Source organism: Silurus meridionalis, chromosome 20 (genome assembly GCF_014805685.1).
Source record: "Silurus meridionalis isolate SWU-2019-XX chromosome 20, ASM1480568v1, whole genome shotgun sequence".
NCBI classification, from domain to species: domain Eukaryota; kingdom Metazoa; phylum Chordata; class Actinopteri; order Siluriformes; family Siluridae; genus Silurus; species Silurus meridionalis.
In genome coordinates, this window is record NC_060903.1 from 417,501 (window position 1) to 435,000 (window position 17,500).

General features: G+C 44.8%; 2 protein-coding genes across 3 annotated transcripts in view; one reads left to right on the forward strand and one right to left on the reverse strand.

The window, feature by feature from the left end:
* Positions 1 to 963, forward strand: part of sh3glb1b (SH3-domain GRB2-like endophilin B1b) — a 9,414-nt gene extending 8,451 nt beyond the window's left edge. For both annotated transcript variants that reach the window (XM_046876131.1, XM_046876132.1), the window contains 2 exons: positions 1 to 110; positions 471 to 963. The exon at positions 1 to 110 is cut by the window's left edge and continues 119 nt beyond it. In XM_046876131.1, coding sequence (XP_046732087.1) covers positions 1 to 110; positions 471 to 578 — 218 coding nt within the window. In that variant the 3' untranslated portion in view covers positions 579 to 963. The remainder of the gene's footprint in view (positions 111 to 470) is intronic.
* A 765-nt stretch (positions 964 to 1,728) lies between these two features.
* Positions 1,729 to 17,500, reverse strand: part of arhgef4 (Rho guanine nucleotide exchange factor (GEF) 4) — a 49,698-nt gene continuing 33,926 nt past the window's right edge. Inside the window, exons 7-19 of the mRNA XM_046877090.1 lie at positions 16,232 to 16,365; positions 10,853 to 11,029; positions 10,563 to 10,751; positions 10,125 to 10,304; positions 9,449 to 9,718; positions 8,004 to 8,186; positions 7,625 to 7,868; positions 7,387 to 7,464; positions 5,498 to 7,292; positions 5,041 to 5,224; positions 4,662 to 4,905; positions 4,424 to 4,501; positions 1,729 to 2,863 (exon numbers count right to left, since the gene is read on the reverse strand). Coding sequence (XP_046733046.1) covers positions 2,727 to 2,863; positions 4,424 to 4,501; positions 4,662 to 4,905; positions 5,041 to 5,224; positions 5,498 to 7,292; positions 7,387 to 7,464; positions 7,625 to 7,868; positions 8,004 to 8,186; positions 9,449 to 9,718; positions 10,125 to 10,304; positions 10,563 to 10,751; positions 10,853 to 11,029; positions 16,232 to 16,365 — 3,893 coding nt within the window. The 3' untranslated portion in view covers positions 1,729 to 2,726. The remainder of the gene's footprint in view (positions 2,864 to 4,423; positions 4,502 to 4,661; positions 4,906 to 5,040; positions 5,225 to 5,497; positions 7,293 to 7,386; positions 7,465 to 7,624; positions 7,869 to 8,003; positions 8,187 to 9,448; positions 9,719 to 10,124; positions 10,305 to 10,562; positions 10,752 to 10,852; positions 11,030 to 16,231; positions 16,366 to 17,500) is intronic.

Below are 17,500 nucleotides of genomic sequence, written 5' to 3' on the forward strand. Positions count from 1 at the left end.
GTTCACCGAGCCTAAACGAGCTGCGTAATTCTTGCGGCCCAAGGCAAGCGCGCGTGCTCTATGACTACGACGCTGCATGCAGCAGCGAGCTCTCCCTACTGGCTGATGAGGTGACACACACATACACACACACACACACACACACTTTCATTTTATATGTATTATAAAAACTAGACTTGTCCACCAGGGGGCGATCAAACTTTCTCTTAGAACTATATTTAAATCACTTATTTAAAATAAACCTTACTCTCTCTCACACACACACACACACACACACACACACACACACACACACACACACTGTACTGTTTTTATTAGACTTGACCACCAGGGGGCGATCAAACCTTTTCTTAAATGTAACTCATAGGAAAATACAACATTTAGAACAATCTCTCTTTCTCACACACACACACACACACACTTATAAATTCCTCCATTGGTGTGTAATAAGTGTGTATGTTGTGTGTCAGGTGATCACAGTGAGCAGCAAGCCGGGGATGGATTCTGATTGGCTGATGGGGGAGAGAGGACATCAGAAAGGCAAAGTTCCAATCACCTACCTGGAGCTTCTCAACTGAGATAGAACACACACACACTCACACACACACACACACACACACACACCCAGCCTGTTTGTCATTTTCAGTATTTGTGCCTTTTTAACTCTTAGGGTTACTCTCTTAATGTGCCATTTAAGTTAATTTTATACTCCGTGTGTGTGTGTGTGTGTGTGTGTGTGTGTGTGTGACTGATCCCCAGGGTTGTGACCTGTTTTAATGCTTTATATCTGTACCAGGTGTTTATGCCAAATGTAATATTACTGTGTGTGTTGGTGTGAGAGGACATTATTATTATGATTGTAAAACACACCCTTGGTCATAACAATATTAAAGTAATTAGAACAGAACGAACACTGCAGATTTGTGTTTAAACTGTGAATATAAAGAAAATCCTTACAACACAGTCTCCTCTGTGTGTGTGTGTGTGTGTGTGTGTGTGTGTGTGTGTGTGTGTGTGTGTGTGTGTGTGTGTGAGCAAGAGAGATTATGCAGTGACTTGAGACAGGTTTGTTCTGAAACCCACCCACTCTCTCCACATGAAACAGTTCAGGAGAATGAAGTGCAGAGCAGTAAAGAGCTTCTGGAGGTTGTGATGGAGGAATGAGGAACTGGTGAGGAGCCGTGGAGGTGAATCTGAGGGCAGTTCATTGTTTCAACAGGCAAATAATTTGGCAGCATTTTTTTCTTTTTTTAATTTTTGATTTCAATATTAAATAATAGATATTTATTTATTTTTTTATAGCGGTTTAAATGTAAACTGTTGATCTTTTTAGTTGATTTTAGTTTCAGTTTTTCCGGGAGAGGGTTTTATTTTTGGAGGATTTCACTGGGTCTGTGTTTATTTTGGTATTTGTACTAATTGTATGTATGGAAGGAGTCTCCTGTGTCAGAAGTTTGTAACAGTTCGAGGAAAAGGCAGTAACCCAAAGTTTTGTGTATCTTCAGTACAGAGAGATTTACACTCCTATACTGTTACTATGGAAACACAAAGAGCTGCAGATTTTATATATAAAAAATAGATCTATATATAGCGAGAGATATGTATGGTTTATAGAGTGTTTATATCTGCACTAATGTATGCAGTGAAAGAGGGATGAACCCTGGTGGTTCCTGCTGTGTGAGGCTGCAGATCAGACAGGTGAAGGTGATCTCAGTGAGGACCCGAGGCCTCGTTACATCATTAAACCGTTTATTTCTCATTAGAACACTGTTTTCTCAGTGAAACTCCTTTATGTATATTTGTATTTACAGTGAGTGAGCGATCACACAGCAGTTCGTGTTCAGGTCTGTCCGTGTTCACGGCGAGCTGCACGTCAGGGTTCTGCACGTCAGAGTTCTGCACGTCAGGGTTCTGCACGTCAGGGTTCTACACGTCAGTTCTGCACATCAGGGTTCTGCACGTCAGGGTTCTACACGTCAGGGTTCTGCACGTCAGGGTTCTGCACGTCAGGGTTCTGCACATCAGAGTTCTGCACGTCAGGGTTCTGCACGTCAGAGTTCTACACGTCAGGGTTCTGCACGTCAGGGTTCTGCACGTCAGGGTTCTGCACGTCAGGGTTCTGCACGTCAGGGTTCTGAAACGAGGACGACGCGCAAACCTATAAACATCCAAGTGACCATTCAGACAGAAAGGAAACTCTTTTTTTGTCATTTCAGAAATCAAAACAATACAGTGATAATCTGAACAGTGTCCAACATACACACACACACACACACACACAGAGACACACACACACAGTATCAAATGCTGTACAAATCCAGTGAAAATAAATGTAGAAAAAACCCATGAGGACTGAAGCGTGCTGGAGGACATGCAGCAGCGGTCTCAGTGGTCTCAGTAGTCACGTGTGTTAGCAGACATGCCGCCGTTTCAGCCTCGGGTTTCAGTCTCAGTTGTAACCGAGTCATAAAGTGCATTCACACTGAAACATTAAACAAGAAAAAGTATCTTGAACAGAAACAGATTTAGGCACCAGGAGAGGGAGGAGGCATGCGGCGTTCCCTGGAAGCGGAACGGGGGAGGAGCATTGATTCTGCCCTCAGGATGGAGCTGATTTAAGAAGGAGATTAAACACTGCACTGTAAAGATCACAGTGTTTGCTGTATGAGAGATGAGGTTCACACGCGGGCTGGAGATGGCCTTGATTACATTGGGTTCGTGTATATTCATTTCCTGAACGGCGTCAGCCGCCCGATGTTGTGCCAGAAGTTCCTGCGCTTGGGTTCGGCGAGTACGATGACTTGCTGCGGCAACGCCGACGGTTTCTGTCGCAACAGCAGGTCATAATACGGACGAGTGGCCGCTAAAGACAGAGAGAGAGAAGGGAAAGGTCATGAGTGCAAAGATCTTCATCACTCAGGAGAAGACACCAGAGTTTAATCAGCATGTGAGTAAAAGCAGGGAACAGCGTGCGATGGTTATGAGGTCAAAGATCATGGTTCTCAATCCTTCAGTGCACTGGGAACGCTGGAGGGGGAACACGAGCACAGGTGAACAGAGAGAGCAGGTAAATTAGTACTTATCGTCATTAAATGGAAAAATCGTACGTTTGGGGACCACCTGTACACGGCTTTTTGGACATGGTGTTATTTTTATAATGAAGGTCATCCTGTGAACTCCCACAATGCACTGCAGTACCTTACAGTCCAGACGAGCAGCAGTTCTATAGACTATATATGAGAAGGTTATTAGTGGTTACAGAGCAGCGGAGGGAAAATATCAGGAATATAATCAGTGTTTTAGTTTATACTGTTCTATATTGTAGTTTGGACAGTAAATGTTGCTGGTTTAAAGATTCTGCAGTAAATAAATAAAAGTGTAAATACTGTAGGTTATTATTATGCGGTTATTATCATGTCATTGCAGTGTTTATTAAACACCTGTTATAATTACCCCTAGTCTATTGGAGCAGGTCTCTACTCTGAGAGGAGACCCAGGAAATGGCCCTGCGCAGAACACCAGGGGGCGCTATAACTTCAGGAAGTGGGGAAGAAGAGAAGTCAGGCCCAGGGGATTCTGTGTAATGTAGGCTCTTGGAGCTTTTGGAGCGCAGAAGTGGGGCTTTAAGAGCCAGGAGGTGGTGAAGAGCTGAATCATGACGGAGAGAAAGAGCACAGAGATCACATCAACACCACTACAGGAGAAAAAGTGTGTGTGTGTGTGTGTGTGTGTGTGTGTGTGTGTGTGTGATATACTGTTGTATCTTTATAAAGAAAAATTAACTTATTTTGTAAAACAGCATCACTTTGATATGTACACAGACGATGTAGCACGTAAAGGCGACATGTAGAGCGTGTAATTGACGTGTGTAATGCGTAAAGGTCATGCGTGTAAAGCTTGAAGGTGGCACGTGTAAATTGTAAAGGTGATGCGTGTAATGCGTAAAGGTGACATGTGTAGAGCGTGTATGTGACGCGTGTAATGCGTAAAGCTGACACGTGTAGAGCATGTAAGTGACGTGTGTAAAGCGTGTATGTGACGCGTGTAATGCGTAAAGCTGACACGTGTAGAGCATGTAAGTGACGTGTGTAGAGCGTGTAGGTGACGCGTGTAATGCGTAAAGGTGACGTGTGTAGAGCGTGTATGTGACGCGTGTAGAGCGTGTAGGTGACGCGTGTAATGCGTAAAGCTGACACGTGTAGAGCATGTAAGTGACGTGTGTAGAGCGTGTAGGTGACGCGTGTAGAGCGTAAAGGTGTAGAGCATGTAAGTAACGTGTGTAGAGCGTGTGGGTGATGCGTGTAGAGCGTGAAGGTGACGTGTGTAGAGCGTAAAGGTGTAGAGCATGTAAGTAACGTGTGTAGAGCGTGTGGGTGATGCGTGTAATGTGTAAAGTTGATGCATGCAGAGCGTGTATGATCACCTTTGGGTTTTCCAGCTGGAGGAGTTTTGGAGACGTTCTGCATGGCCTGTTTCTTCTGCATGTCTGTGATGGAAAATCCTGTGAAGAGACCAAATATTTAATATTTAATCTTGGATATAAACCAGTCAGATCTTCTGTGTAGGTGAGATTCTGCTCCGATTGGCTGATTCAAGTGAAAACAGAAGTCATTATTTTTGTTATTGTGAAGTTTCATATGAACATGCGGCTGATGTCTCACCCGTGTCTCGGTCGTGTTGGACCTGCTGTCTCTCGTCGCTGAAGGCTCGGAGCCAGCGCTGCTTCAGCTCGGGTTTTTTAGCACACAGGAGATGAATCTCTGCTCCATCTGCAGATATTAACTTCACCGTGTTCTTCACCGTCACATTCAGATCTTTATCTTTTCCATCTTCCACATCCACCACCTCCATCTGGTCCATGTCCAGGCGTCCTTTATAATATAAAATGTCTCTCCGGAGCAGATCCTGGACATTAAACAGCATTTTAATGCAATAATGTTTTAATATTCAGAGTTCTGCCCTGAATCTGGTACATTTTCTCTCCATGTGTGATGGAAACACTCGTGTGTTTGTGTGAGAAGAAGAACTTCCTGTACTCACCTTTTTGCAGAAGACCAGCTGATGATCAAACAGGAAGAACATGCGCTGTTGACCTTTAGCCTGAGGCTGGGAGATTTTGGTTAAATCTCCTGAGAAAATCAGATCAGAGCTCCGACTCAAAACGTCCTCACCCTGAGAAGAATCCAACACACACCCTGTCATATCTACAGTATGGGATCTTCGTCATTGTCATCATGTGTGTTGTGGTGTGTGTTGTTGTGATGTGTGTTGTGGTGTGTGTGTTGTGATGTGTGTTTTGTGATGTGTGTGTGTGTGTGTGTTGTTGTGATGTGTGTGTGTGTGATGTGTGTGTGTTGTTGTGATGTGTGTGTTGTGATGTGTGTCGTGGTGTGTGTGTTGTGTGTGTGTGTGGTGTGTGTTGTGGTGTGTGTTGTGATGTGTGTGTGTGTGTTGTGTGTGTGTGTGTGTGATGTGTGTGTTGTGTGTGTGTTGTGACGCGTGTAATGCGTAAAGCTGACACGTGTAGAGCATGTAAGTGACGTGTGTAGAGCGTGTAGGTGACGCGTGTAATGCGTAAAGCTGACACGTGTAGAGCATGTAAGTAACGTGTGTAGAGCGTGTAGGTGACGCGTGTAATGCGTAAAGCTGACACGTGTAGAGCATGTAAGTGACGTGTGTAGAGCGTGTAGGTGACGCGTGTAATGCGTAAAGCTGACACGTGTAGAGCATGTAAGTGACGTGTGTAGAGCGTGTAGGTGACGCGTGTAATGCGTAAAGCTGACACGTGTAGAGCATGTAAGTGACGTGTGTAGAGCGTGTAGGTGACGCGTGTAATGCGTAAAGCTGACACGTGTAGAGCATGTAAGTGACGTGTGTAGAGCGTGTAGGTGACGCGTGTAATGCGTAAAGCTGACACGTGTAGAGCATGTAAGTGACGTGTGTAGAGCGTGTAGGTGACGCGTGTAATGCGTAAAGCTGACACGTGTAGAGCATGTAAGTGACGTGTGTAGAGCGTGTAGGTGACGCGTGTAATGCGTAAAGCTGACACGTGTAGAGCATGTAACGTGTGTAGAGCGTGTAGGTGACGCGTGTAATGCGTAAAGCTGACACGTGTAGAGCATGTAAGTGACGTGTGTAGAGCGTGTAGGTGACGCGTGTAATGCGTAAAGCTGACACGTGTAGAGCATGTAAGTGACGTGTGTAGAGCGTGTAGGTGACGCGTGTAATGCGTAAAGCTGACACGTGTAGAGCATGTAAGTGACGTGTGTAGAGCGTGTAGGTGACGCGTGTAATGCGTAAAGCTGACACGTGTAGAGCATGTAAGTGACGTGTGTAGAGCGTGTAGGTGACGCGTGTAATGCGTAAAGCTGACACGTGTAGAGCATGTAAGTGACGTGTGTAGAGCGTGTAGGTGACGCGTGTAATGCGTAAAGCTGACACGTGTAGAGCATGTAAGTAACGTGTGTAGAGCGTGTAGGTGACGCGTGTAATGCGTAAAGCTGACACGTGTAGAGCATGTAAGTAACGTGTGTAGAGCGTGTAGGTGACGCGTGTAATGCGTAAAGCTGACACGTGTAGAGCATGTAAGTAACGTGTGTAGAGCGTGTAGGTGACGCGTGTAATGCGTAAAGCTGACACGTGTAGAGCATGTAAGTGACGTGTGTAGAGCGTGTAGGTGACGCGTGTAATGCGTAAAGCTGACACGTGTAGAGCATGTAAGTAACGTGTGTAGAGCGTGTAGGTGACGCGTGTAATGCGTAAAGCTGACACGTGTAGAGCATGTAAGTGACGTGTGTAGAGCGTGTAGGTGACGCGTGTAATGCGTAAAGCTGACACGTGTAGAGCATGTAAGTGACGTGTGTAGAGCGTGTAGGTGACGCGTGTAATGCGTAAAGCTGACACGTGTAGAGCATGTAAGTAACGTGTGTAGAGCGTGTAGGTGACGCGTGTAATGCGTAAAGCTGACACGTGTAGAGCATGTAAGTAACGTGTGTAGAGCGTGTAGGTGACGCGTGTAATGCGTAAAGCTGACACGTGTAGAGCATGTAAGTGACGTGTGTAGAGCGTGTAGGTGACGCGTGTAATGCGTAAAGCTGACACGTGTAGAGCATGTAAGTGACGTGTGTAGAGCGTGTAGGTGACGCGTGTAATGCGTAAAGCTGACACGTGTAGAGCATGTAAGTGACGTGTGTAGAGCGTGTAGGTGACGCGTGTAATGCGTAAAGCTGACACGTGTAGAGCATGTAAGTGACGTGTGTAGAGCGTGTAGGTGACGCGTGTAATGCGTAAAGCTGACACGTGTAGAGCATGTAAGTGACGTGTGTAGAGCGTGTGGGTGATGCGTGTAATGTGTAAAGTTGATGCATGCAGAGCGTGTATGATCACCTTTGGGTTTTCCAGCTGGAGGAGTTTTGGAGACGTTCTGCATGGCCTGTTTCTTCTGCATGTCTGTGATGGAAAATCCTGTGAAGAGACCAAATATTTAATATTTAATCTTGGATATAAACCAGTCAGATCTTCTGTGTAGGTGAGATTCTGCTCCGATTGGCTGATTCAAGTGAAAACAGAAGTCATTATTTTTGTTATTGTGAAGTTTCATATGAACATGCGGCTGATGTCTCACCCGTGTCTCGGTCGTGTTGGACCTGCTGTCTCTCGTCGCTGAAGGCTCGGAGCCAGCGCTGCTTCAGCTCGGGTTTTTTAGCACACAGGAGATGAATCTCTGCTCCATCTGCAGATATTAACTTCACCGTGTTCTTCACCGTCACATTCAGATCTTTATCTTTTCCATCTTCCACATCCACCACCTCCATCTGGTCCATGTCCAGGCGTCCTTTATAATATAAAATGTCTCTCCGGAGCAGATCCTGGACATTAAACAGCATTTTAATGCAATAATGTTTTAATATTCAGAGTTCTGCCCTGAATCTGGTACATTTTCTCTCCATGTGTGATGGAAACACTCGTGTGTTTGTGTGAGAAGAAGAACTTCCTGTACTCACCTTTTTGCAGAAGACCAGCTGATGATCAAACAGGAAGAACATGCGCTGTTGACCTTTAGCCTGAGGCTGGGAGATTTTGGTTAAATCTCCTGAGAAAATCAGATCAGAGCTCCGACTCAAAACGTCCTCACCCTGAGAAGAATCCAACACACACCCTGTCATATCTACAGTATGGGATCTTCGTCATTGTCATCATGTGTGTTGTGGTGTGGTGTGTGTGTTGTTGTGATGTGTGTTGTGATGTGTGTTGTGATGTGTGTTTTGTGATGTGTGTGTGTGTGTGTGTGTGTGTGTGTGTGTGTGTGTGTACTTGTGCTGAGGGTTGGTGTATTTGAGGAGCTCACGCGCGTCACTACTACTGACACACCCTCACGCGCGTCACTACTACTGACACACCCTCACGCGCGTCACTACTACTGACACACCCTCACGCGGCGTCACTACTACTGACACACCCTCACGCCACTACTACTGACACACCCTCACGCGGCGTCACTACTACTGACACACCCTCACGCGCCACTACTACTGACACACACCCTCACGCGGCGTCACTACTACTGACACACCCTCACGCACATCATTACTACTGACACACCCTCACGCGCCACTACTACTGACACACCCTCACGCGCGTCACTACTACCGACAAGCACACCCTCACGCACATCATTACTACTGACACACCCTCACGCACATCACTACTGACACACACACCCTCACGCCACTACTACTGACACACACACACCCTCACGCACATCATTACTACTGACACACACACACCCTCACGCACGTCACTACTACTGACACACACACCCTCACGCACATCACTACTACCGACACGCACACCCTCACGCACATCACTACTACCGACACGCACACCCTCACGCGCGTCACTACTACTGACACACACCCTCACGCGCGTCACTACTACCGACACACACACCCTCACGCGCGTCACTACTACTGACACACACACCCTCACGCACGTCACTACTACTGACACACACACCCCCTCACGCACATCACTACTACTGACACACACACACCCTCACGCGTCACTACTGACACACACACCCTCACGCGCGTCACTACTACTGACACACAACCCCACACACGTCACTAGTACTGACACACACACCCTCATGTAAATAAAATAATAAATAAAAAAAAAAATTAATTATAAAAGTCATTGTAAATGTTGGCACGTAGCTCGTGTTTGGAGTAATTTTTCCATTAATGTGTTAAAATAATAATTACTACTACTACTAATAATAACATGATAATTTTTACATCTACTTTATTTTTTCTGAACTTTTTCCAAAGAACATGAAAGAAAAATGTTATTTCATATAAAATGATCTTTATCTTTAGATCACATTTCTGATGTGGAGCTTCTCTCGTTATGTTCATCTGTATGTCATTAGGCTTCATGATTATGTGTGTGTGTGTGTGTGTGTGTGTGTGTGTGTGTGTGTGTACTTGTGCTGAGGGTTGGTGTATTTGAGGAGCTCGGCGAGCTGCAGTGGATATTTGCAGATCTTCTGCACGGGTGTGAGCAGGAAGCCGTCCAGTGAGATGTCGATCATCTTCTGCAGCAGACGACACGCCTCAAAGAAGAACACGTACTTCTTCATCTTCATCAGCTTGGAGAGCTGGACGCAGGCGTTGGGGTGATTGTTACAGTAGTCTGAGTAAATCTGAAAATCTGTTTGCTGGAAAAAGAAAACCGAGAGGAGATCATGATGATGATGATGTTGATGTGTTTTAATGATGTTCTAATTTAACATTTCTTACTACCATGTGAAGCTCCGCCCCTTCATGCACAAACTTACTGAATCGGTTCTAAGACCAGAGCAGCGGGAAAAATTTTAATTGATTTATTTATCATTTTTATGTATTTATTTAAAAGTCATAGAACAGAAAGACTTACACACTCTGAGTATAAGCAGACAGGTGTCTTACTCTCTCTGGAAAGACAGACAGACACACAGACAGACAGACAAACACAGACAGACAGACAAACAGACAGACAGACAGACAAACACACAGACAGACACACAGACAGACAGACAGACAAACACACAGACAGACACACAGACAGACACACAAGTGTCTTACGTTCTCCAGGAAGCAGGAGCCTATCTCGCTCAGGTGTGGTTGCTCCTTGTTGTATTTTTTCTCCAGCGCTTTAAGAAATTTCTTTTGGAAGCGATAAAGTTCGTCGATGTTGCTGAAGATGGTTCTGAGCTGCTCCTCTGTGAACATGTCAGTTCGTTTGCGACACTGTTTAATGTAGCCCTGAAAAACACACAATAAAAAAGTGAAAATGAGACGATAATCTTTTCATGAGCTTCCATCACGTTTCATACGTTTCTTTTATAATAATTATACGGACTTGGGGATCAAATGTGCAGTCAGTGAATGTGGTGAATGTAAAGCCCCGCCCCTTTCAGTGTTCCATACAGTCACGCCCCCAATACATGTAAATAGAAGGCATGACTGAGTGATTAGACACACCCCTTTATCCTCATTGGTCAATTGTAGCAGCTCACTGACCTCACAGATGTCCTTTAGATGCTTGATGTAGTCTCTCTCAGTGCACATGATCTCATTAATCACGTTTGCCCTCATCTGCTCTTTACACGGTAACCCGGGCCCACACGTCCCACCCACCCCCGCGCCCCCACTCTCCACCCCCCCCTGCACTACATCTTCATCCAGAGGCTCATCCTGATTCACACGCAGCTGAAACACACACAAAATAAATAAATAAAACAATTATAACAAACAATTTACAGAATAAATGTTTTTCTTCCTGAACTGAAAGTGTGATTTTAATCACTTACACGGACGAAGCTGGCGGGAAACCAACCCTCGCTCTCCTGCACCCGCCCCCACCACCACTCCTTATTAGTGGCGTCCACCACTTCAATAACATCTCCCGCCTTAAAACCGAGCTCCTGGTCGTCCATGGTGACGTGATCCCACAGAGCTTCAGCACACACACTGCCATCGTTAATCAACTGCGCAGAGCAACGAGAGGAAACACACACACACAAAACTGCTTATATTTAAAATAATTACATCTATCACATTTACACTAATCACCACTCACATTTACACTAATCACCACTCACATTTACACTAATCACCACTCACACCAATCACTGCTCACACACTAATCACCACTCACACTAATCACCACTCACATTTACACTAATCACCACTCACATTTACACTAATCACCACTCACACCAATCACTGCTCACACTAATCACCACTCACACACTAATCACCACCACATTTACACTAATCACCACTCACACCAATCACTGCTCACACACTAATCACCACTCACACTAATCACCACTCACACTAATCACCACTCACACCAATCACCACTCACACTAATCACCACTAACACTAATCACTGCTCACACACCAATCACCACTCACACACTAATCACCACTCACACTTATCACCACTCACACACCAATCACTGCTCACACACTAATCACCACTCACATTTACACTAATCACCACTCACATTTACACTAATCACCACTCACCAATCACTGCTCACACACTAATCACCACTCACACTAATCACCACTCACACCAATCACCACTCACACCAATCACCACTCACACTAATCACTGCTCACATTTACACTAATCACCACCACACTAATCACCACTCACTAATCACCACTCACACACCAATCACCACTCACACACCAATCACCACTCACACACTAATCACCACACACTAATCACTGCTCACACACCAATCACCACTCACACTAATCACCACTTACATTTACACTAATCACCACTCACACACCAATCACTGCTCACACACTAATCACCACTAACACTAATCACTGCTCACACACCAATCACCACTCACACCAATCACCACTCACACACTAATCACCACTCACACTAATCACCACTAACACTAATCACCACTAACACTAATCACTGCTCACACACTAATCACCGCTCACACACTAATCACCACCACATTTACACTAATCACCACTCACACTAATCACTGCTCACATTTACACTAATCACCACTCACACTAATCACCACTCACATTTACACTAATCACCACTCACACACTAATCACCACTCACACTAATCACCGCTCACACTAATCACTGCTCACACACTAATCACCACTCACACTAATCACCACTTACATTTACACTAATCACCACTCACACACTAATCACTGCTCACACTAATCACCACTAACACTAATCACTGCTCACACACTAATCACCACTCACACTAATCACCGCTCACACACTAATCACCACTCACACTAATCACCACTAACACTAATCACCACTAACACTAATCACTGCTCACACACTAATCACCGCTCACACACTAATCACCACTCACATTTACACTAATCACCACTCACACTAATCACTGCTCACATTTACACTAATCACCACTCACACTAATCACCACTCACATTTACACCAATCACCACTCACACTAATCACCACTCACACACTAATCACCACCACACTAATCACTGCTCACACACTAATCACCACCACACTAATCACCACTTACATTTACACTAATCACCACTCACACACTAATCACTGCTCACACACTAATCACCACTAACACTAATCACTGCTCACACACTAATCACCACTAACACTAATCACTGCTCACACACTAATCACCACTAACACTAATCACTGCTCACACCAATCACCACTCACACTAATCACCACTTACATTTACACTAATCACCACTCACACACTAATCACTGCTCACACACTAATCACCACTCACACTAATCACCGCTCACACACTAATCACCACTCACACTAATCACTGCTCACACTAATCACCGCTCACACTAATCACTGCTCACATGCTAATCACCACTCACACTTATCACCACTCACACACCAATCACTGCTCACACACTAATCACCACTCACACACCAATCACTGCTCACACTAATCACCACTCACACTAATCACCACTCACACTAATCACCACTCACACTAATCACCACTCACACTAATCACCACTCACATTTACACTAATCACCACTCACATTTACACTAATCACCACTCACACCAATCACTGCTCACACACTAATCACCACTCACACTAATCACCACTCACATTTACACTAATCACCACTCACACTAATTACCACTCACATTTACACTAATCACCACTCACACTAATCACCACTCACATTTACACTAATCACCACTCACACACTAATCACCACTCACACACTAATCACCGCTCACACTAATCACTGCTCACACTAATCACCACTCACACTAATCACCACTTACATTTACACTAATCACCACTCACACACTAATCACCACTAACACTAATCACCACTAACACTAATCACTGCTCACACACTAATCACCACTCACACTAATCACTGCTCACACACTAATCACCACTCACACTAATCACCGCTCACACACAATAATCACCACTCACACACTAATCACTGCTCACACACTAATCACTGCTCACACTAATCACCACTCACACACTAATCACCGCTCACACACTAATCACTGCTCACACACTAATCACCGCTCACACAATAATCACGCTCACACTAATCACGCTCACACACTAATCACCGCTCACAATAATCACCACTCACACACTAATCACCGCTCACAATAATCACCACTCACACAATAATCACCACTCACACACTAATCACCAATCACACTAATCACCGCTCACAATAATCACCACTCACACACTAATCACCGCTCACACAATAATCACCGCTCACACTAATCACCGCTCACACACTAATCACCGCTCACAATAATCACCACTCACACAATAATCACCACTCACACTAATCACCAATCACACTAATCACCACTCACACAATAATCACCGCTCACACACAATAATCACCGCTCACACTAATCACCACTCACACAATAATCACGCTCACACAATAATCACCGCTCACACAATAATCACCGCTCACACACTAATCACCGCTCACAATAATCACCGCTCACAATAATCACCGCTCACACTAATCACCGCTCACACAATAATCACCGCTCACACAATAATCACCGCTCACACTAATCACCGCTGACACACTAATCACCGCTCACACTAATCCCCGCTCACACACTAATCACCGCTCACAATAATCACCACTCACACAATAATCACCACTCACACAATAATCACCGCTCACACTAATCACCACTAATGGAACTGATTCCAAAGATACGATTGATGTGAATGGAACAAATTTACTCCTCACACAAACACAGCCTGCAGGAAGTAAATATAGACATCACAACACACACTACAGCATTTACTCTCTCTCTCTCTCTCTCTCTCTCTCTCTCTCTCTCTCTCCTTATCATTCACACAGATACACTCTCTCTCTCTCTTTCTCCATCACACTCACTCCATTCTCAGACTCGTTACCTGCACTGCGCAGTCTGCATTGCGCACTCCCATCCACACAGCGTGAACGAGGGAACGGCTTTTCCTCTTTCATTTTCCTCCTCCCTCTCACTAGTTTCCCACATCTGTTTCTCTCTTTTCTTTCTCTTCTTAACTTTCCTCCACTACTTCTGTTCCTTTTTTCTCATTTTGTTTTACTACCTCAGTCCTCCTCATTGATTTTCTTTTACAATCCCTCCTACACTCTTTCCTAATTTCACCTACAATTCCTCCTCTTTTCTATCTCTTTCTTTTGCTCCACTACCTGAAATCTTTCAATCCTCCCTTTTCTCATCCTAACTTTATCTTTATCCAATAACTTCTATTATTTTTATTCTTCCTCTGCTTTTCTTCTCTCCCTCTTTTTATCTTTCCTTTTTAACTTCTCCCTACTTTACTTCTTCATCCTCTCCTCCTCGCTCTTGACTTTCTTTTTCTTCCCTCATTCGTTCCCTCACTGGAACGCCAGCATGAACATCAGCACCACGTTGATGATGATGAGGAGCATCATGATGAAGAACACCACCAGTCTCTGTGCATCGGGACTCAGATTGCAGCGTAATAAAAAGTCTGAGATGCTTTGATGCCGTGCCATGATGTCTCTCTCACACACACACACACACACACACACACACACACACACACACACAGACCCGGAAACACTTAACAGCGGCACATTAGTGTGTGAAGATTATCTGAAAGGAGAAGGGATGAAAAAAGAGACAGATTCAACGTCTACACTTCCTTGTTCTCTTCCTCTTCCTCGGTTCCTATCTTGCCCCCGTTCTTGTTCTTTCTCTACATCCTCCTGTGTTGCTCGTCTCTCGTTCTTTTTCCCTCGTTCCCCTCCTCCGCTCATACACTAGTCTCTATAAATCCCTCTGATCCCTCTATCTATCTATCTATCTATCTATCTATCTATCTATCTATCTATCTATCCATCCATCCATCCATCCATCCATCCATCCATCCATCCATCCATCCATCCACCCATCCACCCATCCATTAATCCATCCCCGTGAATAGCTTGTATTTCTTTTCCTCCAGTTTTTTTTCTCTTTGATCTCTTTCAGCCAATCAGAGAGCAGGGCTCTAAGGTGTATCCTAGAAACCGGAGTAATGGATGTCAGTCTTAGTGGAAGGAGCTCTCTCTCTCTCTCTCTCTCTCTCTCTCTCTCTCTCTCTCTCTACACACACACACACACACACACACACACACACACACACACAGAGAGCTGCTGCTTCAGTCTCTCATTGGTAGCTTTAGCTGTCTCTCCTGTAGCTCCGCCTACATCCTACATCTCATATTTACACTCCTGCAGTGAATATTAAAAAGGAATGAAGGAGTGATACAGGTTTACAGGACATTGCCTCACCTGTCTGTCTCTCTCTCTCCACCCGTCGGTCTCTCCACCTGTCTGTCTCTCTCCACCCGTCTGTCTCTCCACCTGTCTGTCTGTCTCTCTTCACCTGTCTGTCTCTACCTGTCTGTCTCTCTCCACCTGTCTGTCTCTACTTGTCTGTCTCTGTCTTTACCTGGCTGTCTCCACCTGTCTCTCTCTCCTCACCTGCCTGTCTGTACTTGTCTCAGCCAATCAGAACACACTCTAGGCTTATAAGTGTAGGTGGGTGTATTCTAGTCGATGTAATATTTCATGGTGGGTGGGGTTTGTAATTGCAGATGGGCTTATGTCAGTAGGCGGGGCTTGTTACCTCATTAATAGCGAGTTGTTCCCCTCCTCCTAATCGATTGGCAGAAATGTGGAAGTCGTTGTACAGCTCGTCTTCACTGCCCACCTCATCACCCAGACCTGATTTATCCTGGGGTCCATCAGTGATGACCAACGCTGTGGAGAACACCCACCCACACACACACACACACACACACACACACACAAAACTTATGTGTGTCTGTATAAAGACTATTACACTTCTCAAATCTCCTCAGTTTCACATCTCTGTTATATATTTATATATTTGTGATGAGTTTTGCAGGATGAAATATTATAAATTATACAGTCCACATTGTTAACATGTTCACTTAATGATTAGAAAGTTGAGGCTGTTATTTTCTTGTGTCAGATTTCACAGACACAAAGCCCTCGTACTGCAGAAACTCGGAGCACAGACTCGAGGCTCTTCACACCCCCTCAGAGGCACTTCTCAGAGATCTGTCCATTTTTCCAACATGCAGATGGACTACAGACGAATACTGAAAGAAGAAGTGGTGTCGTGTACACTTCCTGTTTAATGTTTCACACTTTCCACCCGACCACACGTCTGCATCTGTTCTGTTTACTAACAGTGATGAAATCTGTTCATCATTAATCACAGTTACTTAAAAAAGTAACCATAGAGAATAAAGTGAATGATCTTCACCCACACTGAGACTCTTCACCCACACTGGGACTCTTCACCCACACTGGGACTCTTCACCCACACTCGGACTCTTCACCCACACTCGGACTCTTCACCCACACTCGGACTCTTCACCCACACTGAGACTCTTCACCCACACTCGGACTCTTCACCCACACTGGGACTCTTCACCCACACTCGGAATCTTCACCCACACTGAGACTCTTCACCCACACTAGTGATCATCATTCACTCCAGTCTCAGAGCAAACATGTAGATAAAGAGTGAACGTGAGACATGTCTTTGAGACGTACAGTTGCTTTGAAATTTGTGGAGACGCTGTCAGACATTCTGTCCCCGATGCCACATCTCTCATGTCATGCTTTTACGTCGAGTTATTTTTAGTAAAGACAAAAAGAGGGGAGGAAAACAAAACCGATATGTAGTTCATAAAGACACCGAACAGGCATCTGAGACATTTCTGGTTTGTCTGTCGCCATGACAACCTGGAACGAGAGTTAACAGAATTGGTCATGTTCCAATGTGGCACAGAGTTTTACGTTTTCGTTCCTGTGTTTACATAAATTAGCAGTGAACATGTGTTAACAGGCCAAAGCGCTAACA